This window comes from Netta rufina (genome assembly GCF_964035555.1).
Source record: "Netta rufina genome assembly, chromosome: 1".
NCBI lineage: Eukaryota > Metazoa > Chordata > Aves > Anseriformes > Anatidae > Netta > Netta rufina.
In genome coordinates, this window is record NC_140123.1 from 135950965 (window position 1) to 135977481 (window position 26517).

A 26517-nucleotide genomic window follows, 5' to 3' on the forward strand; every position below is an offset into this window, starting at 1 on the left:
TTGTCAGCATTTCACTTCATTCTTCATATGCTTGCCTGTCTTGCAGATTATGGTGGATCGTGGGGAGAGGGAGGGAGGTGCAGCACTGTGTCTTGCAAGTGTTCAATTCTTTGAAAGTTACTTATCTAGGTATTCCAATACATCCTTAGAATAAGTCAATACCTGAACATTTTCCCCACATTTTAAAATCAGTTCTGATACTATTTTGCTTTATTGGTTGTTTTTTGTTTGTTTGTTTGTTTTTGTTTTTACTTTAAACAGCTGCTAATAGCAGCTGTTTATTGCATGGAGTCTAACCAAACCACCATAGTACTTAATATCAAGGACATCTTAGCTACAAAGTTAATTTACATAAATATACTCAGTTATTGTGGTTTGGGCTAGGATAGAGTTAATTTTCTTTGCAGATGCTTGCATGATGCTATGTTTAGGATTTTTTTAATGAAAATAGTGGTGATAACACACCGGTGTTTTTAATTGTTTTTAAAGAGCCAATGACTTTTCACCTTCTCATGCTGCCCTGCCAGCAAGGAGGCTGGGTGTGCACCAGGAGCTGGGAGGGGGCACAGCCAGGAGAGGTGACCCAGTCTGAACAAAAAATATTCCATAACATATGGCATCATGCTCAGCAACTAAAACTGGGATAGACAAGGAGGAAGGGGAGGATGTTTGGGGTGATGGTGTTTCTCTTCCCAAGGAACTGCTCTGTGTGATGAGCCCTGCTTCCCTGGAAGTGGCTGAACTCTTGCTTGCCAGTGGGAAGTAGAGAATTTTGCTTTGCTTTGCATGCAGTTTTTGCTTTACCTAGTAAATTGTCCTTATCTCAGCCCATGAGTTCTTGAACTTCTACCTTTCCAATTCTGTCCCCCATCCCACCTGGGGAGAGTGAGCAAGTGGCTTCTTGGTGCTGAGCATCTACACTAAAATGCAAAACTACATCCACACAGTTGTCCAGTTTAGAAACATGGATGAAAGGAAGACAGTAAGCATATGTATTAAGTAGCTAGTTTACTAGATGTGTTGAGTTTTGCCATCCTTTTACACATAGAGACAAACTGCACACTAACAAGCTGAAAAGTGACTGAAAACACATTTTATTTGCAAACATGCCAAAACCCAGTGATTTAGGAACTCTACAGGCAAACCAAAAGTGAGGGAATTTGAATATAGGTAAAACCTTCCCATTTAGTGCATTTGTTTTCATTTAGTTCTAAAACAGTCATTCTAATAAGATATACTAGTTTTATATATTTTCCCATTCTCTGGGTAACTTTGAGAATTTGAGTAGTACACAGGATTGAAAGACTTGTGTTCAAGATGCAAATTACTAGGAAACTATTTGTTTTACTGTAATGCTTATCTTAAATTAACCGTTAGTCTTCCTTTAGCCTCAGCAACAGTTTGTCTGTCAGTAGCTGCACTGCCAGAATAAGATATCTTTCTACAGAAGGTCTTTAATCTACTTATGAATTCATTAGTAAAATTCAGTAGAATCTCTATATGACATTATCCTTTTGGGATGAGAAAAAACATCTAACTTAATTAAAAGGGTTTAACCACTGTTAGTATGGTTGTACCTCACTGACAAATACGAAAAAGAAAATTACCAAAAAATGGACCAAACTAATCAGTATCCAGGATCACCATGCTTGAAGTAGTAAGAGGAACTACACTTGACAGTGAATTCTCAAATGAATGCACTGTGTGCAACAAAACACATATACGAAATACCAGTAGTTCTACCACTGGCATTGAGGTAAAATAACTGGTCTTTTCCAGTTATTTTTTATTTTGGGAAAAACGAAAATTAACTTACACAAGTAGGACTGAAAAGATCAACATTTCTTAAGATGTTTCTCTGGTCCTACAGCATTTGCTAAGCAAGTGTTCACAGTGAGAAAGTACATGGCCACATTCTCTTGAAAGCCTAGCTGACTGTCGCACAGCCTTTATGTATGTACAACCATTAGCTGCAGCCAAACCACCAAATTTTAGTTTAGCTTATTCACAGATTGTGACTTTCATAGTTTCATTTCTGATGTATTTCTGTATAGGTCACAGAGCAAGTTAGAATCTTGAGAACTGTTAAAAAACAGAGAGCTTAAAAGCTACCATACCATTAATTGTTCTCTTAACCAAACCTGTTTATAAAGAGAAATCCTCTATTTCCAAGAAAATGTGTTTATGATTATTTATCTACAGAAGTTGTAGCATTCAGTTTCCTGTCCCATGATTCTGATTTTTCTGCTATGGTTATCCAAATGTCTATGCTTCATTTGGGAGAGAAAAGGGAGAAGACAAGGAAATTAGTCTCAACAGATATAACATCTGTTTTGCCAGCCCTCCTCAACACAAAAATTCTTTGGATTAACATTCAAAAATGTTGTATTAAAAAGAAATATGAGAACACCTGCAATTTTGAAGATAACACAAGGGATACAAACAGCTCTGATCACTTTAAGATATAATACATTTTTTTCCTGCCTCCTTATATTCTATCAGATACTCTGGGTAAATTTGATTTTTTTCAAAGATAACAAAAATGGAGGGATTTAACTTGTTGTCTACACAACTGTCATAAAAACAAAGCCCATCAACAGACTTTGGTGGGGGGCGAACGTAGTCTTCCCTGCCTCGAACATAATCTCCAACCAATACACGAGCCATGAACATGACGTTTGGTTTCACTGCAGACTGACAGTACTCATGGGAATACGAAGCATCTCTAGAAAAGTAACTTCCTAGAAAAAGGTAAAAAAAATATGGTTATAAGGGATGTGTATAAAATGACGGTGAAAACAGAGCATCACATCCTTTTTCAGGAGGCATTTGACCCAACTTTCAGGTCTCCTCTTACTCAGTTTACACAATACTGTATTTACTTATTTATTTTACAAGAGAAAGGGTTTCACCTCAGAACTTCTATTTGGAATTTGCTATTATACGAATAATTATAAAGAAAAACCAAACACAGCATAAAAACACTACAGGTATGTGTGTTGCTATTAGAGGGATAGACAAGAAAACACAAAGACCTTCCATGATCATACTGAGAGAATACATACCTTCTTGTTCCCTGCCATGAGTAGCAGCTATTTCTCTGGCAAGTCTAAATCATGACCTTGAATGTTTAGAAGATCCCACCTCCAGCTACAGAGGCTTTTTCAAAGTCCCTCAACACCTTGTGAAAAAGCATATTGCTGCACAAAGCAAGTTCTTGTCCTCCCCAGAGAGAAGGAAGATGCTAACACCAATTCCTACCTTATTTATTTATTTATTTATTTATTTATTTTGGGGTGGGGGGTGTCTTCATCTTTAAAGACTTCAAAATCAGGGGGTTCTGAGGTCTGACACTCAGTCATTTCCTACATACCCTTTCCATAGTTGGCTCCATTGCTTCCACAAGTTCTCCAGTCAAAGTTGTTTATGCAGATATCTTCCAGGCGGGCATCCTTGGTTCCATGGAAGAGGAGCCTTTCGTTTACTTCCTTCTTTCCAGCTTCCTTCTTCATTTGCTCCTTTTTCCTATCAGAAAAAGGCAGTATGGGAGAGCATGAGCCATGGAAGAAAATTGAGAAAGGGTTTAAAAAAATAATTAAAAGTACAGGGTGTACATGTAAATATTAGCTGGGTAGATTTCCTGTCTGCTTTCTCCTCTCAGCTTGGAAGATGAGACAGACTAGCAGCATGATGAAAAATTGCAAGATGAATGATCTACAGATACCAGTGCCCAGCAATTCTAGATCAATTCATTGACAAAAGCCAGTATTAAGCAAGCATTGACACTACTGCAGTCCCCACTGCTTTTGCTCCTGTGCAGGGTCATACTAGTTCTGCTTCAATGTCTCCTGTCCCTTCCCACATACACACACAAATGCTGCAGAGTGGAGGTTGTACTAATCCATGCTCCAGCATAAAGCCTAGAGGCGGCTTGTTCTTTGCTCCTTCAGTAGACTGAAACTGCCATGCACATGGGGCTAATCACACTGCAAGAGGACAGGGCTGTGCTGAGACAAGTTTTCTGCATGCACCTGACATTCCCTGTATCACACCTTCCATCATAACCCTCCACCACCCTGAGATCCTGCCCCTGCAATTCTGCTGAGGAGACAAGGGCCAGGAAGAGATAAACTGACCATTCCTTCACCACTGAAGACCTTATTAATTTAAGGCCAACATCAGACGGCGAGCTATGAGCAGTAGTATCAAAAGAGGAAATGACAATGGGAGACTTAACGAGTATCTCCCATCACTACTGCACAGCATCACGACCTCCCACAGATTTTCAGAAGCTGCTGAAGTGGACAACAAAGTAACATTCTTCAGGAAGTTATCAGCTACAAAGTTAGCAGACCAAGGTAGAGGGGAGAATACTTCCAACTTTGGAACTGCCTTAGTAAAGTGATAAGAACAATGGACTACAGTTCGTTGATAGAAAACTTCATAACTGTGTCAAACTCTGCCTGGTTAGTTTAAATACCTCATTGGGGAAGGATAAAAGGTAGACAAAATTACATGTTTCCAGGTGCCTAAGTTTTGCTAGATAGAAGTGTTTTATTGAATTAGTAGCCAATAACTTCCAGGGTTCAATTACTTTACAGGTCAAAGTAATTATTTGAGAAATATTTTTCTTCTTCATTACCATTTAGAATGGTAATGAAATGGTCCTAGAATACTTCTAATATGTAACCGTGCTTTTGTTTTAAACTAGACAACTGTTCTAAGCAACAACTTAATCTGACGTGGTCACTGTCCCTGGTGCCAGCTCCAATCTGCAGGTATGTGTCTTGGCACAAGTACCAAGAGTTTGAGATCACTGATGCAGATGTTGAAAACCAGAAAAGAGCTTTGGAAAACAGATCATTATCTTAAAGCATAAGGATGCACCATTCTCAGTGAACACTGACTTCATTAAGAAGAGAAACTCCTGAAGAAGCCTTAAAAAAAAAATCTGACTGGGAAAAAAAAGGGGGCCTAAGCACCCTTACCTTTACCCATTTCTTTTTTCACACAGAATCACACAGAAGGGTTGAGGTGGGAAGGGCCCTCTGCAGGCTGTCTGGCCCAACCCCTGCTCCAGCAGGGCCACCCAGAGCAGGCTGCCCAGGACCATGTCCTGGTGTTTTTTGAAGATCTGCAAGGAGGATCTGGAAGATAGTTTCCTGACACAGCTGGTTAGTGAGCCTACCAGGGGAGGTGCCCCGCTAGACCTTCTCTTCACAAACAGAGAAGGACTGGAGGGAGATGTGGTGATCGGGGGCTATCTTGGGCAGAGTGACCATAAAATGGTAGAGTTCTCTATTCTTGGTGAAGTCAGGAGGGGACCAGTAAAACTGCTGTCTTGGATTTCCGTAGGGCAGACTTTGAGCTGTTCAGGACACTGGTTGGCAGAGTCCCTTGGGAGGTGGTTCTGAAGGGCAGAGGAGCCAGGAAGGCTGGGCACTCCTCAAGAAGGAAATCTTAATGTCTCAGGAGCAGTCTGTCCCCACGTGCCCAAAGATGAGCCGGCGCAGAAGAAGACCGGCCTGGCTGAACAGAGAGCTGTGGCTAAACCTTATGGAGGAAAAAAAAAAAAAAAAAAAAAAAAGAGCGTTTATGACCTTTGGAAAAGAGGGCGGGCCACTCAGGAGGACTATAAAAATGTTGTAAGGCTGTGCAGAGTCAAAATTAGAAAGGCCAAAACTCATCTGGAGCTCAAACCGGCTACTGCTGTTAAAGACAACAAAAAATGTTTTTACAGATACATCAGCACAAAACAGAGGACTAAGGAGAAACTCCATCCTTTACTGGATGCGAGGGGAAACTTAGTTACAAAAGATGTGGAAAAGGCTGAGGTGCTTAAAGCCTTCTTTGCCTCAGTCTTTAGCTGCAAGACCAGTTGTTCTCTGGATACCCAGTACCCCAAGCTGCTGGAAGGGGAGCAGAATGTGGCCCTCACAATCCATGAGGAAATGGTTGACGACCTGCTACAGCACTTAGACGTATGTAAGTCAATGGGGCTGTATGGGATTCACTCAAGGGTACTGAGAGAACTGGCAGAGGATCTGGCCAAGCCACTTCCCATGCTTTATCAGCAGTCCTGGCTGTCAGGGGAGGTCCCAGTCAACTGGCGGCTAGCAAACGTGACGCCCATCTACAAGATGGGCTGGAGGATAGACCCGGGAAACCATAGGCTGGTTAGTTTAACCTCAGTGTGAGGGAAGCTCATGGAGCAGATTATCTTGAGTGTCATCACGCGGTACTTGCAGGGCAACCAGGTGATCAGGCCCAGTCAGCATGGGTTTATGAAAGGCAGGTCCTGCTTGACGAACCTGATGTCCTCAAAGTGACAAAGTGCTTATCCAAAGTGTGGAAGTGATCTACCTTGACTTCAGTAAGGCCTTTGACACCATTTCCCACAGCATTCTCCTCAAGAAACTGGCTGCTCATGGCTTGGACTGGCATACACTTTGTTGGGTTAAAAACTGGCTGGGTAGCCAGGCCCAAAGAGTTGTGGTGAATGGAGTCAAATCCAGTTGGAGGCCAGTCACTAGTGGCGTTCCCCAGGGCTTGGTACTGGGGCCGGTCCTCTTTAATATCTTTATTGATGATCTGGATGAGGGCATTGAGTGCACCCTCAGTAAGTTCACAGATGACACCAAGTTAGGTGCGTGTGTCGATCTGCTGGAGGGTAGGAAGGCTCTGCAGGAGGATCTGGATAGGCTGCACCGATGGGCTGAGGTCAACTGTATGAAGTTCAACAAGGCCAAGTGCCGGGTCCTGCATCTGGGGCGCAATAACCCCAAGCAGAGCTACAGGCTGGGAGAGGAATGGTTGGAGAGCTGCCAGGCAGAGAAGGACCTGGGAGTGATGGTTGATAGTCGGCTGAATATGAGCCAGCAGCGTGCTCAGGTGGCCAAGAAGGCCAACAGCATCCTGGCTTGTATAAGAAGCAGTGTGGCCAGCAGGGCTAGGGAAGTGATTGTCCTCCTGTACTTGGCTCTGGTGAGGCCGCACCTCGAGTACTGTGTTCAGTTTTGGGCCCCTTGCTACAAGAAGGACATGGAGGTGCTCGAGCAAGTCCAGAGAAGGGCGACGAAGCTGGTGAGGGGTCTGGAGAACAAGTCCTATGAGGAGCGGCTGAGGGAGCTGGGCTTGTTCAGCCTGGAGAAGAGAAGGCTCAGGGGCGACCTTATCGCTCTCTATAGGTACCTTAAAGGAGGCTGTAGAGAGGTGGGGGTTGGTCTATTCTCCAACATGTCCAGTGACAGGACAAGGAAGAACGGGCTAAAATTGTGCCAGGAGAGGTTTAGGTTGGATATTAGGAAGTCAATTAGGATATTAGGAGTCACCATCCCTGGAGGTCTTTAAAAGACATTTAGATGTAGAGCTTAGTGATATGGTTTAATGGAGGACTTCTTAGCATTAGGTCAGAGGTTGGACTCGATGATCTTGAGGTCTCTTCCAACCTAGATAATTCTTTGTCTGAGGAGACTCCACTACTTCCCCGGGCAAGCTGTGCCAGTGCTGCATCACCCACAGAGGGGTTCCTGATGTTCAGAGGGAACCTCCTGTCTGCCAGTTTGTTCCCACTGCCTCTTTGGCACAAACAAGTGTTTTTAACAAGTACTTTGTATGCTATAATGGATAAACATTTGTGCAATAGGCAGTTTCTGCTCAACCCCTCTGACAATATACTATTCCACGCCACTGTTGATATCCTCATCACAGTTTTGTGTCATTCATGTATTTCTGTCACCCCCTCCTTCACCTTCGAAGGAGTCATGCAAAGGAAAGCTCTCCCTGGCAATATGGCTTTCTCTGGTCCATCTTAGACTGATAGGACTTAATCACTTAATTTCACTCCTCAGTCTGCCCCTAAGAAGGAAATACCAGTCAAGTTAAAGCACGGGTGGCAACCTCTTTCACTTCATAGGAAGTAGATTTAGGACACCAGTTCTTGCAGACCCCCTGCCCTGAAGGATGACAAAACAAATACTAACCACTGAAATACTTTCCAGAGTGATGGATTCTGAATCCTTTGTACTCTAACGATGTTGTAGGTTTTCATAGTCTGCTCAAACTGCTTCTTTATTTCTTTGTATTCAGAGGATGTATTACTGATCTCCACTGCCTATAAAATATAAACCAAAGCAGAAAGCATGAGGCTTCAGTTTGCTCATAACACAGAGAAGCCTGATTACAGCAGACAAACACTCAGAATGGCCCTCTTTTAACTTAATGGTCCTCATTAAGTTGATTTAATGATTTAGATTGTTGAGAATAATTAGGACAAACAATAAATATATAAATCAGTATGTCACTCCTGCTCTGCAAGGACACCTCACCTCTCTTCAGGAAGGACACTGATAGTGAAGAAGAGGTCAATTAAATTTTTATCATCTCCAAGTAAGGGTTGACACTGGTCGCTATAAATCGCAATGAAAGTGTAATCTCAAAAAGCAAACTTGACTGATAATTTCAGATAATATTTGTTTTATGAACAAAGTTGATTAAGAACAAAAGTATTAGATAACAATTACTATTTGTAACACACATGCGGTCTCCAAGCATCAAACCCCCTTAGCTTTCCAAAGCTAACACTTGGAAAGTTGCATTTAAATATAGATTTAAGGAAAACAAGAAAAAAAAAGCCACATTTCTAAACATGAGAGCAATTAAGATTCTAATAGGATGTTACACTAAATACTCACGTAAACAAATATATTTCTTCCTTTCCTAAAGAAAACAAAGTCTATTAATCCATACTTTGTGTTTAAAAATCCATGAAGAAATGCACATTTTTCCCAGAGAAAAGTTAATGTAAAAGAATTTAAACACGATTTGTGCTCTTCCGCTTACATCATGAATAATTTTCCCAGTTTTCTCTGATCTTCTAGAATGGGCACTTATATTCTGTAAACTAGGATGAAAATGCCTAATGCTGGCAGACTGATGTCATGCAGTAGACATGCAGTCATGCAGTAGAGATCCAGCAACCCACCTACCAAAGGTAAGAAGGAAAGCTGTGGTCATTCAGGGAGGTAATATGAAATCAATACTTCAGCCTATCAGTTGAAAGATGCACATTTTAGAAGGGTAAGTTTGTAGGGGAGATAAAACAGGGATTAAATTTTACAGGTGCATATAAATAAATGAGTGTTTTTCTAGACATCATGTCTAACCCATGCATTAAATACTTACTGAAGAAGAGGTTTATTTTATGAGAGTCTTATAAGGATCAAGAATAAAGTCAGCTGCACAAGGAAGAATTACTTCTTTGTATTTATTAAAAAGTTTTTACACAGTTGAAGAACATTTCCTACGCCCTAATACAAGAATATTTTGCAAAGCCTCTTCACAATGCAACACAAAACAATTTGGACCAGCTAGTATTTATTATCTGCATGCTTTATGACACCGCAGCTTACTGTCACCTACAAGATGAAAATTACGTCAACAATTACGTCAATTTTAGTACTACATCTTTTATTGATACATAAACAATTCTTACTTGGACTATAAAATATGCATTTGCTATGTTCAATCTTTTGTTAAGGAAGTGTAAACTTTCTAGGTACAAAAGAATGTCAGGTACAACAGAATGCCTAAAGCTGTAAGATGGGTACTTCAATTATTTTATGATGTGATGGCTTCCAATCACATCAAAGACAGTTCTACTTTGCATAAACTCTCTTTTGCAATAGTCTTTATTTCCCCAAAGACACAACCCCTACTAACAAAAGGTAACACCACCTTGCTGTAGCAGGTTGGTACTTAGCAATAACAAAAGTTCTTTAGCTCTTTTCATCTTCAAACTTAAAAAGGAAAATCCTAGCAAGGAGAACCATTTGCTAACCCTTTATGACACATCAGCTCTCATCCTTGATACAGCACAGCAGTCTTCAGCACACCAGTCTTCAGCACACATTGTCAAGATTCTGAAACATTGCTGCCACATGAAGACTAATCCTCTAACATAAAAACACACCACCTTCATCACACACACTTCTCAGTCCTACATTAAAGATACAATTTAAAACCCAATATGAAAAGAAAATATCAATTCCTTTTTCGCCTTTAAAAGGTTTATCAGCTACTAACTTCACTTTGTCTGTTAAACATATACAGCAAAGAGATTCACACCAATTTTCCAACTGGTGTTTGTTACCAACATCTAACATGCTTTTCATATACTCTACTTTCTATAGCACTATGACTAAATGATTTACAGATTAAGACACTGCAACACTCAAAAAAACAAGCAATGTTACCAAAACAGAGCTGCTCTTTTTAAGCAAGAAAGACTCTCTCCCTATCTCATAGGTGTTCCTTTTTATAACGGGTCACTTCCAGTGCTGCAATGTTTGTCAGGATTATTTATCAGTATCTGAAGAGAAGGTAATTCATCAGGTCGTAATTGTCAGATGTTACGATGGTCACCACATGCATGCAGAATCCCAGCCAGTCCATATTACCTACTGCAAAAAACATGCTTAGGGCCCCACAGAATTATTTAATCTAGCCCAGGCTTTCATTTTTAGTATCAAAAAGTACTGTGGGCTCTGTCATTTTTATATACAGAATTAACTTTTCCTTTCATTTGAAAGGCATTCATTTTGTAAATTAAGAGACAGTTTTCTTAGGTCACAACTCAGCAAGCAAACTGAGCTCTAGGAAACAAAATGATCTTTATTTTCACTCATCCGCACAAGTTCCACCAGAGATACCACGGATCTGCATGTCACATTCCAAAGCCTCTCACACTCACTTCAGCGACTCCAGAAACATCAAACTGAATGGACTCAACTAAAATTCAGACTGAAATTTTCAGAATAAATAAGGGCAGCACTAAGTGCATACAACTCATAGACCTATAAGGAACTGAGCTACCTGTCTTCACGTCATTCTTTTGAAAAAAATCAAGCCTACGTTAAAAATCAAGTCTTACTCAGATAAGTTGCTAAAAAGCCAAGGGAAGAGCCAATGAGCTGTCTTTGTTATTGTGACAGAGCTCAGAGTATCACAGGTCCAAATCTTCAAAAGGTCTGGCTGCTAGGTTCCCACACAAACTCTTACTAGTTCAACCATCAGGTGCTAGACACCTGAAACTTTTACAGTCTGAAAAAGTTAGTGGTTTTGTTGTCGTTTGCCTGTTTGTTTTTCTACAAATTGTGAAAAACAACTATATGAAGGGAGCTAATGTACCAAGCAATTGACTTAAACTTTACCTATTTTTTTTTAGCAGAACTGTGTTTAGATGAATTTGCTATACACACACACACAGACAGATACTAGTACTACATTCAGTAAGGCACAATCCAACAGAAGGCAGTCAGTGTAAAATTAAACATTCAGGACAAAGCAGAGTAACAGAAACCAGACCATGGAAGCTAAGAGGCATGATAATTCTGGTTCTCATGCCTTTCCCAATGTATTAGCACTAGGGAAAATCAAGTACAAGGAGTGAAAATAGCAATGGAGCTCTATGTCAATTGAAAATAACCAGAAGAAATTATTAGTCTGAAAATATATTACTTCTGTCCTTCCCTTAGCTATCAGTATGTCTGTTCCAATACAATTTGAACAATATCACACAAGATTTTGTAACAGTCATTGAGTAAAACCTCTTGTGCTCAACACGATGCACTGTTCCTTAATCAGGGTCAGAAACAGTATATAAAAGGACAAATGTAACACCAAGAAGCATTTTTTTTAGCATGCTGTAGGACTTCAATAGTCTGTGTTTCTCTTCCAGAAAGACTACTTTTTAATATCATTAGAATGAGTAGTTAAAAAAAAAAAAAAAAAAAAAAAAGATACCTTGTATTTTAAGTCAGCCAAGTCAAATGGATCCCAGTGAGGAGGACAGGCTTGATTTGGAATAGAAGAATCCCTCTGACTGCTAGCAAAGGGAAAGAAAGTGCGAAAGTGTTATCATTTGTAGTCCTGCTCTGACTATTCAATTTGGCAGCATCCCGTTTGGGCAATTCCTACATTTAAAAATAAACAAAATAAACCACAGAGAAATTGGGAATCACTCATTTTGTAAGCTGCCATTCAGTTGTCACAGCCCTCTTTCATGTACCAATTTAAGACATGATTGTCCATCACCAATCCTGTGGACGTGGTACCTGGAGTAACGTATCCCAGAAACGAGGCAATGCACTGAGCAGGCAGCTCATCATATAGCAAGTGGATATGTTTTCTTCTAGCAACAGCTGAATTCTCTGCACAATTACTATCAACACTGGCAGCAATTTTGCCTTATAAATACTTTTCAAATATGAAACAACTTGAGATCATCATTTACCTTTGCTTTATCTTCTGCACTTCTTCATAAGACACAAACTTTGGTCGCCTGCAGACCTGTCTTTGAGTTTTAGAATAAATGTTTGTCTGGGTCATTTCTAGAGGGAAAAAGAGAGAGGAAAAGGAAAAAAATGTAATGAATAAGTATAGCTGATAGGGTCATTAATTAATGATAATCATTCATTAATGAAAAATGGCATATTCATTGTCAATGTTATCTGCTGAAGAATAGTTGCACAAAGCTTATGTAAGCTTCTTGTCCTTCCCTGTAACTCTTATTCAGCCTGTACCTATCTTACTGGCTCCTATACGTCATTCGTGCTCTTCAAAAGTTGCTCCAGCAGCACAGAAAGGGAGATTATCTCACTTTACTTCAGTTTTACTGTGACTTTATGTGAAGACTTTGATCTTTTGATTTCTGTTCCTATGTGAGTCTAAAGAGCATCAAGGAGTAAGGGGGAAGGGTACTTCTGTAAGGAATCACTTCTGTCACCACCTCATTTCCAGTGAGCAAATCTGGTAACATAAGTAAAGTAAGGCATAGCCTTGAAAAGCTGGGATAGTTTGCAAATTAACTTCTGTAAAACCCTGCATAGCTGTAAATGAGAACCTTTAAAATGAGTACCTTTAAAATTGAGCTGGTAACCATACAAGCCAGCCTGGAAAGGTATGGTGGCATCTGGATCTGCCAGATACAAATTCTCAAGTATGTCAGAAGATGGCGAGTTCACAACATCACCTTCTCCCTTTAGGAAAAAAGCGAACAAACGAACAAACAAACAAACAAACAAAAACAACAAGAGAGAGAGAAGAGTAATGATTAAACACAGTCAAGACTAAACCTTAGATAACTAGTTTGGGTAGAAGGAAAGAAGAAGCAATGAGAAGGATGAACAGGGATCCAGCCAGAACTGTCGTGGCCTATTGTGAGTACCAAACACTCCTAAATATGTGGAGATACATAATACTGGACATACAAGTATCCCATGTAAATCTCTATAAGAAATATAGTTCTCTAGTGTACAAACCAATGTAAAACATCAGAGTATGCTGATGGAGATGCTTTCTATCTAAGCTGCTGATTGAAATCAAGGCCCAGCTTTACCACATCCACTATATATATCATATTCCCCTGCCTACCTTTCCCTGTCCCTGGATCAACTCTGCATTCAGCCAAGAAAACCGTTTGTGCAGCTACACTGTGAACCAGGTAGGGAAAACTGATCTTCCTGAGAAGAAGGAGAGGTGCCTTACTTATTTCTTTTCCTGTATTTCTCTGACCAGTGCCCCCTACTCCTGATCCTTGGTAATATGGTTATCATAACTAATGCCATTTTGTAGAGTAAGCAGCCATTATTTGTAAGTGAGATGGTCATATATCAGCCCCCCCTTTCTCCCTCCTCACTAGCCTTGAAGGCCCTGGGGTGCCAAGCTGATTTCTTCCCTCCCTTCTGGTCTTGAAGACTCTGGGCATCAGGCCAACTATTTCCCTCCCCGTCAGTCTCCAAGGTCCCAGGCACTTGGCCAAACAGGACGTGGTGACCCTGCTACAGCCCAGGGAAGTGTAAGAACACACTAAGGACTGCCTGTAAAGTCAAGCAGCTACAGGTCCTAAGTGGGACGTGGACTGGAGCTGCTGCTGGATGCCAAAACCCGTGATCCCCCAGCAGCCAGGGCTGCCTCCACCACTGTGCTTCCTTCAAGGACTGAGTGACTCATAATCCAAGTATTCCAAGTGTAGATTGTGACTGTTATATCACATGCCAAGTGTTAGGATTTGACCCTTTTGTGGAGTAGTTCTTCCTCCAAACTCAGCTGTGGTTCAAGATTAACTAATGTTACATCATTCTTCTATTGTCAATGGGCAACAGGTGTAACAGGTGAGTACAAACAGGTGAGTACAAAACTCCTTGATTATGTTCCAAATCCTTATGGCCTGGATCATAGCTGAGTCTATGAAGTACCAGAAATGGACATTCTGGAAGATAACAGAATGGCATGGTTGGTGGAAAATACCAGATTTACCTTGTCTATCTCATAGCCAGGATGTAAAAGTACTAAGAGTCAATCATCTTGTGATCCTATAAATACTGGTCATAAGCAAAGAGCCCCTTGAGCTCTTCAGGATCGCAGTGGGCTATGAACCAAAACTCCCCCTGAGCTGGCATGCCTCTCAGGGCAGGCTCCTCTAGATTCTAAGATATTCTGCTGCATATGCTGAAAAAAGAGGTAAGTGAGTAATTCACCAAAGGCCAGATTGTTGAGATTCAAAGATCATCTGCTGAATATGCCGATGAAACAAAAGGGTAAGTAATGCACCAAAAGGGAAAATGTCCTTAAAGCATGCAACTAAGTTTAAGAAACCCCTATACCTTGCAGTAAGTCTCATGTGAACCTTGCCATTCTCAAATCTTTAACTAAATCCCTTAATATCACACAAACTAGTTCTGTGGTCTACCATAAAGTGTTAATAAAACCTAATTCCTGTTAAGTTCTAGCTTGTCCAAATTAATTTGTGACAGACCCAGCCTGCAGGGGGTTCAGATGCTTAGAACAAACACTAATTAACCATAAGATATGCTGATTATAAAATACTGTGCTATGCTGATCATAAAACCTGGTGCTACATTAATTACAAAATTCTGTGGAATAATAAATCTTCAATTATAACTACAATTTAGTAGCATCTTCATTCTGCCCAGGATCCCTAAAGAACCATCTGTCCCCATAGCATCAGATGGCAATTTTTCAGACAGATCACTCTCCTATTAAAGAGGATTTGGCCACACAAGGAAAAAAGTGATGTTTGACCTGAGACAGCAATCCTTACATTTCTGAGGCAAAAGAGCAATGCTTAAAACAGGCAAGACTACTTCCTGAATAATTTTAAAAGGTACGTATCTCAGGGATAGTATGTAGAACACATGGACAACTCCAAAACGGAATCTGATGGCAGAAACCAACAAGCATCACTAAAAACAGTCAACATAAGCTGAAAAAAAAAAAAAAGACTATTTTGTCTTCTTGCATTCACCATCAAGATCTTTGTCAAGAAAGCAGATTTGACAAATCATCCAGGTACAAGGAAAGACAATTGCTTGTACTGAATCTCACACTAAGAAGAGGCATGTTCCTTCCCCTCCAGCCTGTTACCATTTTACTACACCTGTTAGGAACATCTGTAGCTTCCCTATCTTATTTGACACTGAAATTCAAGCACAAGTATTTACTCAATTAACCTTGCTTGTGTAAAGGGAAGTGGAGGGAAGAAGCTCCACACATTCCTTCAGGAGTGATTCAAAGCACAGGATGAGGAAGATGTACAGGATATTGACTTGCCTGTTCTCCATATTCAACCCACTGGCCTTGGTCATTCTGCCAATACCAAATCCACTTTGTAGTCAATACAAACATGGGTTGTGTGACAGATGATGGTGTAGAGAGACGTCGAAGCAATGAAGAGGAGCAGGTCATTGTCTGGAAATTAATGTTCTTATCTGCTATACTGTAAGGACAAATTCAGAGATTTATTATAGTAAACAGTACGTATTTTAATAATCTAATCCCATGTTTAATCTGCTGCAATCTTCTTTAATATAATGTGACAGTCTGAACTTAATTAGGCCTGAAATAAGAGTATTTTCCACAGCATGCATAGCAGCTCTGAAAACTGCTTCCAGCATTCAGAAGTGATCTATGGCCTGCGAGAGAGCAAATATCATCTCAGTCACTAGCCACATTACATGCTGCCAGCTTTACAGACAGTCTGGGGCTACACACACAACAGGCAAAGATTTTTGCAGTAAATAAATGCACACAGAAAATTTTTCTTGGTAGAAAAATGAAAGCTGGTAAGCACTTTACTGACTTGGCCAAAAATACCTGCAGCTTATCAGCTTTGTTCTTTTTCTGTGGTTACAAAGAACACAATCACAACTGTGAGTTTTAGAAATCCCACTCCCTGGAGCTACGTGGAATTTTACTCTTTGCAGTCTTGAAAAATTAATTTGAGGCAGCCTCATCTTGGGAATCTTGCTTGTGATTTGCACCACCCAGCAGCCTAGTCAAGCAGCAAACCAAAATAATTTTCTGGCTTAAAAGGCAAGAGCCAAAATGACAATGTCAATTTATCAAGGGCAAACTTGGGGTCCCCTACCAATCCAGCTGACTTACAGTGTAGAATTCAGAAAGGAGTTAAAGGAATAATTAATGACCCTAGCATACATTGGGAAAGTGAAAGGGCATTTCATAATATAGACCAGCTCTGAACTACTGTTAAGAGACCTAACTTATTTTTACTAACTAAGTTCTGATTTATTACCTGAAATACTAACGCTCTAAGCACTGAATTCCAGCTTACACTTATTACTCTGCAGAGAGTTTTAAATGCAAGATACTGACATGTTATACTTTAGAAGATGAAAATGGGGTGATATTTACATGCAGTCACTTTTACTTTTCTTTTTAGTAAGGAAAAAAAACAAAAACAAAAAAAGCCCTCATCTTTGTACATTCCTCCCAGACTCTGAGAAGCTCATTAATCAGAAGTTATAGAAGTCAGACATCCCTAAGAAGAAATCAAGAGCTTTCCCTCATAGGCTCAAGCACAACACTTTAAGCAACGAGTCCAGCTATCAGTATACCTGTTCATTTTTGGGTCACAATAGGCCTTTTCAATTTCCTCCATCATGGAAAGGTCATTCCAGGTGAACCCATTAAATACTTGCCATCGATATGGCAAATGGTAATGAATCGATCTGCATTTGTCTGTAATGAGATCAGATTTAGTCAAGAGCTCTGCAATCACAGAAAGTAAAACAAGATAAGAGAAAAAAAAAAAAAGGAACAAACACTGTTTGCATTCTTTGGCTTTACCTCCTGGGCTTTGGTATGAGCAATAAAGACAGACCACTGAAATTAGAAATGTGTTGAAACAATAGTGGTGTGTGTTTATTTAGTATTATCTAGGAAAGCAACACAAGCTCTCATCCTGCCAAATGTATTCAAAAAAAAAAAAAAAAAAAGTGTTTATGTATCACATCACCATGTTTCTCAGCTCTAAAGGGGCAAGTTTACAGGCACTCCAAAACAGTTACTTCTCTTCCCCTCAATCCCTTAGAGCTTCTGACCTGGTTAACAAGATTGACTGTTAAAGTGTTTTCTTTAGGCCCAGCCCAACGAATGAAGCAGCGTAAAGGACTGCAATACTCCACAGAATATGCTGCAAGAGACTCTACATTCATCCTGGAACATGCAGCACACAGGCCTACTAACAAGACAGTTAGGCACTGTCGGAATTGCTACTTTGCTTCTCAGAACATGGGAAGCAACAACTTCAGCTGCCTTGTATGTGGGACCTGCGTTACACAGAAATGGGAAGACTTTTTAGGTCTGTGCATTTGAGTTCAGACTTTAATGTCTCTGCATGAATGCATGCTGCTCTATACAGGCACAGTCCGACCTCCATGCCTCCCTGTTAGGGTAGCTGATGTGCACTCCACATCCGAGTACAGACCAAACCTCTTATTCACAACTTTTGAACCAAACATCGTATGGCTAAACACACTAACTCTCCAGTGGTTGGGTTTAGCTGTTTGGTGGTCACAGTATAGTTGCTTTGAGCCTGGGCACACCATTCACATCATGCAAGTCAAAAAGCTCATAACCTTCACCCTCAAGCCTGGTCTTAAAGAAGCAGAGAGAGTCTGAGAAACATGATACCAGGCTGGGGTATCTGCTGCAGAGACAGGGCCAAAAAGTTTTATCACTCCTTTCCCTTGACTTTTCTGACCACAGAACATATGACAACTAGCCCTGGTTACAAAAACAGAATAAGTCACTTCTTTTTTCTTTTTTTTTACTTCTTTCTGTTTATAGGGGTGGAACATACCCTGTCTTGAAAGCACCATCTTTAAATTAACTTGAAATGCTGTAGAAAAACAAAACAAAACAAGACAAAAAAACACACTTAGTCTCTCTGGGCTAGATTTCATTTCTATGGTTCATAAAGTACCCATAAAAGGTATCATTTATTTTTAAAGCACTGCCTCTCTTCCAAGTAATGGTGAAGAAGAGGCATTATCAAACCCTAAAGTGGGAAAGAGTAATTTACTCATTTGAGTCAGAAAAGGAGCTTCTGAGGGGAGAACATCTTTACAAGAACACAAACCCACTACAGAGATGTTAAACACACACAAACATCTGAGACCAAAGTATCTTCAAGCAACTAACTACACACTTCCTAAGCAAAAAGTGAACACAGTCTGACCTAGCTAAATGCTCTTTTGCTGAGACAAGGAAGTCAGAAAGGGAGTAGAAATTTAGAAAGTGACAAGTTGACCAGAAGACAAATGTAATGCTACATCCCTCTTATCCAAGGAAGCCTAAATCACTTAGGGCTTAGGAGACTGTTCTGGGACTTTCTCTGAATACAATTCTTATATTTTCCCCAGATCCCTATTATGATCCCTATTATTGGCCACAGCAAGAATCACATTTAGCTTACATAGTACAAGTACTGTATTTTCTTAAGTCATTGTAACAGATCACTTTTTAAAGGACTTAATGGTGCAAGAATATGCCTATTATCAGACGTATGTAAGACACAACAGGAATATAGGATGACATATTATCAACCGTCAGTGAGGAAAGCATAAGGCCAGTCGTTAATTTTATCTAATAGCTACAGAAAGTATAACATTTAACAGTTAAAGGGTTTTACAAAATCATGCCCAAGGCCTGACCTCATCAACATAACTGAAACAGACCGCAAACATGTCATCAAAAGGAGGGAGGGTTTATGTGTATCCACTTGAATTTCCTCTAATTATGTTTGCAGTTCTGACAGAGTTCATTACTGACTTGGAAACAAAGTGAAACAGTGAGAATGTATAACTGGCCATGGACAATGCTGAGGTGCTGACATGCCATGTGCCTCCACTAGTCAGAGCCATCAAGTGGACAGTACTTCTTCAGACACTGCTCTCCAAAATACTATTACTTCTTGTAAGGCTTACCATTATGTTTGCAGTACTTCCAGACATAGAACAAGCAGATCTCTTCAGTGTTATCTTCCTTCTTGTCCTTCAAAATGTTCGCAGAGGAATCGTCTTTTTTACCTAACAAGAAGGTAAACATCAGTCCTTTATTTACCCTGTGAAAACACAACCCCACAAGAAAGATACTGCATTTGGCATTTCATCCCACATATAACAAGGAGTTGACTGTAATAGCCAAGCCAAGCACTTCAGGATCTGACTATCCCTGTATTCTGAATTAGGCCTTTGAAGCCAAGGCCCTTCTGCCCAGGAGGGCAGGAGATGCAAGAGTTCCTATTCACACAGTAGAGCGTGTATCAATATGACCGCTCTACTGCTAAAGCTGTATCCATTCCTTGGGGACAAGGAAAAGATCACAGACACACAACTCTCTCTACCTCCCAGGAAGGAAGCAATGGGTGCAGAGCTGTTCCCGATTGCTCCCCAGACCCGACACACACATGGCTATGCTGCACAGTGCTCAGACAGAAATCTCAACACTCCTCTGCAGGCTGTCTGACACTTTCTGCATATGGTAGGTTAAACTCATAAGCTGCTCTCCCACTACCACAGGGAGCTGTAGGACTGTATGAAACCAAATCCCGGTGAGAACCCCCGATCTCAGGACTGGAGAGTAGAAAAAATCCATACCTTCATCTTTACCTCTGGCACCTGCTGGCAGCTGGAGTTGGCTCTGAGTAGGTTCGTTGCTACTGGGATCTGCATGAGAAGACTGAATGAATAGCAGTGCTGTAACAGAACCTCAGCTAGCTGGCAACATCCCAATTTGTGTGTTGAGGATTACATTCAGCACAGATCATTTTACAGGGCACTCCACTGCTGACAGATCAGCAGTGACAGTTAAAAATTCCAGCTAGTCACAACTATCAGCAGCCACTCGATAGCAATATCACACACAATAGGAAGGCAGCTATCCCTCCTACATGACTTAGCCATGAATCCATTCCCAAATGCAGATCAACGGCAGAAGGGAAAAAAAAAAAAAAAAAAGGCCCATGTTGTAAGAGGGGAAATAGGAAAAAAACATTGGTATTTATTTAGATCTACCTTTTGAAGCTTTTGAAGGTGGTACATGCACCCCGGAGCCCACTGTTGTTTCTAAAGGTAGCTTCTGTTCTTCACTCATTGTATCTGCCTGTTTTTTCATCGAAGTTTCTACTGGCTTACAGTAGTAAACATGGAAGTGATGATGGGGTTTAGCTGTGAGGTAAGGAAATAACAGCTTCTACAACTGTCAATCTCAAAATCTTATTTAAACCCATTTTTTCTTATAACTTACTTTTCTCCTTGTTCTGTTCCTTGTTGAACTCCACATGCTTGTGATCATATATAATTTGGAAGTTTGCAACTATCTTTGCATCAATGCCTGCAGTTTCCAACACTCTCAGTGAGTGTTCATCCAAGAGCTTATGGGATCTCTTGCATACAAAAAATTTACATTTTCCTTTGAGATAGTGTCGGCAAATATGAAGCCTGCTGCAATTGTTTTTCTGGTTGCAGACACCACCCTTTCTGTTGTAAAATTGGCAGACCTATAAACAGGGAGAACAGATATGACACAAAATGGAGACGCACAGTAGATTCAGTGATTTTTTTCTTTGTTATCTACAGGCATTCAGCTTCTATGGCAGAAAAACTGATAAGAAGCACTTCTATACTGTGTGGGTGATGTTCACCGGCATAGGTTGCCCACAGAGGTTGTGGGGTCTCCTGCACAGCACAGGTTTCCTGATGTTCAGGGGGAACCTCCTGTCTGCCAGTTTGTACGCACTGCCTCTTGTCCCCTGGCACTGGGCACCACTGAGAAGGGCCTGGCTCTGTCCTCTTTGCACTCTCCCTTCAGATATTTATAGACATTTGTACACATTGCTCAGACTCCCCTGAGCCTCTAGGCTGTACAGTCCTAGCTCCCTCAGCCTCTCCTCAGCGGAAAGATGCTCCAGTTCCTTCACTGGCTTAGATCTGTAGGCCTTGGCTGAAGAGGCTCATAGGTTACCACTAGTGACAGCCAAGCAACAGGAGAGCATACTGTGAACATTAACATGGACTGCCTTCAACAACACAACCTGTATGTACTGTTTATAAGAGCATGCTCCTATGGAGATGCATAAATGCATAATGTGCTCGGTGAACCTTGGTGTACTATACAAAACATTCAGTTCTGTATGGATAAAAGACCAATAGTGTTTTGTTTTGTTTGTTTTTGTTTGTTTGTTTGTTTTTTTTAAATACTATAAAGGTGTGAAGAACAGCAAGGGTGTTGAACCTCACCATGGATGGGGATTCTGCACAGCATGCCATGGCCCCACCATAGGTGTCTGTCTGATGCTGTATTGTCACGTGTTCCCACAGCATCAGAACAGACTCATAAGATGTCTTTTTGTAACAATCATCGTAATAAACCACAAAACCAGAACAAAGCTGTGCCTCAATTAAACTGAGAACACACTACTTAGCTGCAGTAAGAAAACACACTGTTCCTCGCATTTGCAAGCAAAAAGAAAAATGAGAGTCAGAGAGAAGGCGAAGAAAAGTATAAGAAAATCCTGATTCTGGGGTACTGTTGCTTTTTCTTACCCTGCTCCCAAGTTCAGTCCACAGAAGACAAAAGATTCATTTTGCTTGAGGGTTTTCATTTGTCAGCAGGCACACATGCAGTTAGCATTTCTAAGCAAAAAAAGTGAAGCAGGCTTTCATACCCCTGCCTCAGCTCTCAGGTTTCAGAATAGCCTAAGTCAATGTTTTCCACTGATTGAGCTATTTTACTCAGTAACAGGAGTTACAGTGCTCTACTAGGGGTAATTAATGATGCCCTCCAGAAGTGGGGACTGGACAGATCTACAGATAAGAGTGTAAGAGTAATACCAATCAATGATGGCTGATACTATCTGCTCATTACTGGGAGTAACTAAACAAGAAACATTTAGGTTGTAGATGCAGCCGAGCTGGATGAAGATTATTAATCCTTCTTGCTCATCACCATGATGCTCCTTGAATCTGCCAGCACGACATATTTTAAAACACCAAAAAAATGTTCTATTTTGTCAAAGTCCATCACTGTCACAGCAGGGAATAAGAAAACAATAGAACTGTTATGCCAACAGATCTGCGGAGACTATAACTTCCAAAAGACAAGAGCAGCAGGCACCACTCCAGTAATTTCTTAATCAGGAACAGCTGTAGCCAGAATAGGATACTCCTGGCTTTGAAACAGTACTTTGAAAACTGAAAATTGCACTACCCATATGCACATGCACACAAAACCAGAGACTGCATTGTTTGGCCAAACTTAACAAAAGCAATTACTTACATACGAACTGAACACATGCTGCTTTGTAGGAAAGTGATATACATAAGCCTCAGTGCACTTTGGAAGGGACAGATTTTACATGAAACTGACTGCAGCCAGTTGGTCATTTTCTCACAGATGTTTCTCACTCTTTTATGCCCATGAACATCAAAACATGCAGGCGTATGTAGGCTGGACAAGGAAAGGGGTGCTTGCTTCCCAGTTTCCATTATCTCTTGGCTAAGAGCCAGCAAAAGTGTTTTTTTTTGCTAGGCCTTTATACCCTGTATGCATGTATGGTAACTGTGATCTTTCACCTCCATCTTACTTCACCATCTGTAAATCTCTGATGAAGTTGCTGACATGTTTTGTTTGCTTGTTTTGAGTAACTTTATAGGCATCCTGTTGGGCTAACAGGAAGAGGAATGGCACGCAAAACAGGCCAGATGGAAGCTTGCTGTACGTTTCCTGCTGTCAGAGGGTAGCTCTTCTGCTGACAAGTTATATGTGACAGGACCTAAACCAAGTGCAGGCCTTCTGCTATTTAAGCAAACAATATGCTCCTCTGTGTTTACCAGTTTTATTGCTGTCATTTTTTTTTTTTTAGTTATCAGCACATGGCATTTCTACAACCCTTGCTCTTCAGGTGCTTTCACAGACAGCCATTCCCATTCATAGTTCATTCAGACTAATCCTAATATTTCTGGTACTATATAACTTAAGAGCTTGAAATTAAGATCAGACCCCCACCTTCTTTCTTACCCTTTCCTATTCCTAATAAACAAAAGCTTAAGAAATCAGAACAACTCACATCAGGAAGGAAGAAAGGGTCATTTTGGAGAAGCAGGACTCGCAGCTCATCCTCACTGAGGCCAGACAACTCATGGGTCTTTAGGACTTTTTTGTTCTCGGTGCTGCTGATGTCATGAGAGTACCTACAAGCTCTGCAAGAAAATAGACAGAAATATCATGTGTTCACTTTTTCAGTCAAGTTGGTTTAAAGAGCCTTAGATAACATACAATTTGATAAAAAACATGGAAATAAAGGAACTTTGGCAAAAGCCTCTGTGAACATGCAGATAATAAATTAGCAAGAGTATGAAGCAAGCAGAATAATCACTCTGAAATACAGTACTGTTATTATCTCCATTTTTAACATAAATGTGGCAAGACTGCTTGTAAGAAAGCACAGACACAAAGCCAAGTCTGTCTGCCCCACACTTTCTTCCTCTCCAGTAAAAGGCAAGTCAAGTCACACAACCTGAACAGCTGGAGGGAATGCTAATTTTAGAGGATATACATCAGCAGTGATAGAAGTTGCAATGAGCTCGATTTCATGCATGTAAAATGTTGTCCTAGGGATAGCATGTAAGGAAAGATGCAACAGTCTGAGAGCCCAAAACAAAGAGATAATGAAGCTGAACACAACACGATATTATCTCTGCTGGGTGGGAAGTTTTAAAATAACAACAACAAACCACAACATCCATGGAAGTTCATGAACTTGGAGTTTTGGATAAAGGAATGCTTAAAGGACACTAATGAAATGCTAGTACTACTTACTAACTCAAGATAAACATGTTTAGTGAGTATGAATTACAAAGAAAGGGAGATTCTATTTTTTTGCATTTATTTGTAAAGATATTTCAAAATCAATGGTACGAGGAGAAATAAGGCATATCTATGCAATAATTTAATGCAGTAAAATAGTTTCATGAAAGCTTGCCCTTCAAAAACATAATTTGATATAGCTTTAAGGCCATACATATTCAACCAATAAGTACCTGTTACCCTGTCAGACTCAAACCTCTGTTCTGTTTCTTCCTTTTAGCCACTAGTTAACTACTGAAGATTGTGATAACATTTTACCTGGCATGCTGAATTACATTACACAATTTTATGTAGACATTTCACCACCCAACTGTAGGACACATTGCTTTGTAACCAAATAAATAAGAATGCAGGGTCTGAAGGGCGGGAATATGCCACTGTCCTGAAAAACACTCTTATAAGGATACCAAGTTCTGCAGCCCTTTTTGCCACCAACAGCCACACAACAATCTATATCATATGAGTATTCATTTCTAAGTCAAAGGTTGAAATAATCCAGAAATGCTATGATGAGTCATCAACTGTGGTTTAGCAATACATTTAGGAAAAAAAAAAAAAAAAAAAAAAAAAAAGCAATGAAAAGATACTGGTCAGACACAAGTTAAAAACTAACTTAGTCTGACTAAAAGTCGTAATTTCACTGAACAGGAAGACCCCAGTAACTTGCACAGATGTTTTCCTTTCCAACAACAAAGGATGCAAGATCTAGAAGCAAGCCTTAATTCTATCCCATGAATTAAAAATTAACCTGTCTTGATCCATGTGGGCCATGTAGCCTCTTTCTGTCTCCTCATTTTAATCAACATCCTTCATCCCCTAAATACACCTGAAAGGTGTATCCTTACTTGTATTAGTTATTAATACACACAAAGGCAATTTTAAACTCTTAGCACTACTGAGAGGGCAGGAGGCTGCCCAGGAGCACTCCAGCATGACATGATTTCCTTAAATCATTGCATATTTCTGTTCTTCCAGTGGGGGTGCCTCTGTGCACCTGAAGATATTTCTAACTGCAAATCCTACGTAGCCTTATCTTTCTAAGTCATCAAAGCAACAAAGAGTAACAGAGTTTTAGCATCCTAGTATTTCACTTGTACCATCTGGATACACACTAGGCCTTTCCCCTCCATCTCCTTCCCATCTGAGCATGTGAGGAACTGCTTTGTGGAGGCAGAAGTCCAGTGTGATAACACCCCAGGACCAAGAGCTGCAACAGAAGTCTCCAACAGGAAATTCTTCTTTCAAGTTCATTCTCATTGTACCGCTTTCCATTTTCATTTCTGCATTTGTGTTTCATTTTCCTGACTTTTTTGTTTGTTTATTTACTTAGCTAATAGCTACCAGATTTGGTTAGCCTCGGGGAAGGAAAAAGAACGAAAACAAATCCCCTGAAAGGCTGCTTGGCCTGCCCTTTGCATCCCCCAAGAAGGGCAGAAAAGGGGGTGCTGAGGGCAGGAAATGAAGCCCCATCCCCAGCAGCACCTATCTTTCAGGGCCGCTTTGCGCCTCACCCTTGGCACAACGTTTCACCCATCCACACACCCACAAACCCACAGAGCAGACGGAGGTGCCCCCCTGCCCCCCAGCCGCCCCCCAGCCAGGGGTGCCCACCTGGGACCCAGGTTGCACTTGCCCCCGAGGTGCAGCTTGCAGAGGTGCAGGCGGTCGCAGCCCGGGCACTCCTTGAGGACACAGACCCGCACGTCCGACACGGCCAGCACCTCGGTGGGGAGGCCGTCATCTCCAGTTAGCAGGAACCGCCGGGGCCCCGCTGCCCGCAGCGTCTCCATCAGCTGCTGCTCCGACAGGTCGATGTGCTCCCGGAGCTCTGTGAGCCCCAGCCGGCCGCCCTGGGCACACAGGGTCTTGGTGAGGAAGCTGCACACCACCGGGTCGCTCATCGTTGCCTCTCTGCCTCGGGAGACAAGGAGGCAGGCGACGAGGCAGCCTCTTGCCTTCAGGAATCGAAACTGAAGGCGTGGGGCGGAGCGCCAGAGGGCCCGCCTTCTCTTTGCATATTGTTGTGTGTTTTGTTTTGTTTTGTTTTGTTTTGTTTTAACTTTAATAAAAGAGAAACTTCGCAGCTTGATGTAATTCTAGTGTTCATGTCGTGCTGCTGTTGGTTTTCTGTCTTCTGTGTTGGCAGGGACCTGCTTGCAAGTGCCACTGTTGCATCCTGGCAGAGGGTGCGGAGCCAAGAAGCGGTTCCTGATAAAATGTTGGAGTAGGAATGCGAAAAAGGAGACACAACTGAATCAGAAAGATGGG

At 41.0% G+C, this 26517-nt stretch overlaps 1 protein-coding gene across 2 annotated transcripts; it reads right to left on the reverse strand.

Annotated features, from left to right (window-relative positions):
* Positions 1 to 1103: 1103 nt before the first annotated feature.
* On the reverse strand, positions 1104 to 26150 carry LOC311206909 (protein mono-ADP-ribosyltransferase PARP12-like; the record flags this gene model as incomplete). 2 transcript variants are annotated; one of them, XM_084282708.1, is made up of 14 exons in its annotated part: positions 1104 to 2741; positions 3374 to 3525; positions 7983 to 8113; positions 11803 to 11884; positions 12293 to 12389; positions 12917 to 13037; positions 15631 to 15796; positions 16935 to 17058; positions 19308 to 19409; positions 19980 to 20048; positions 20397 to 20549; positions 20629 to 20881; positions 23450 to 23582; positions 25861 to 26150. In XM_084282708.1, 14 exons carry the CDS (start codon positions 26148 to 26150, stop codon positions 2458 to 2460), a joined length of 2157 nt encoding a protein of 718 aa, XP_084138834.1. In that variant the 3' UTR covers positions 1104 to 2457. The 2 variants fall into 2 exon arrangements, with proteins under 2 accessions (XP_084138834.1, XP_084138835.1); XM_084282709.1 differs by lacking the exon at positions 20397 to 20549.
* Positions 26151 to 26517: the final 367 nt, after the last annotated feature.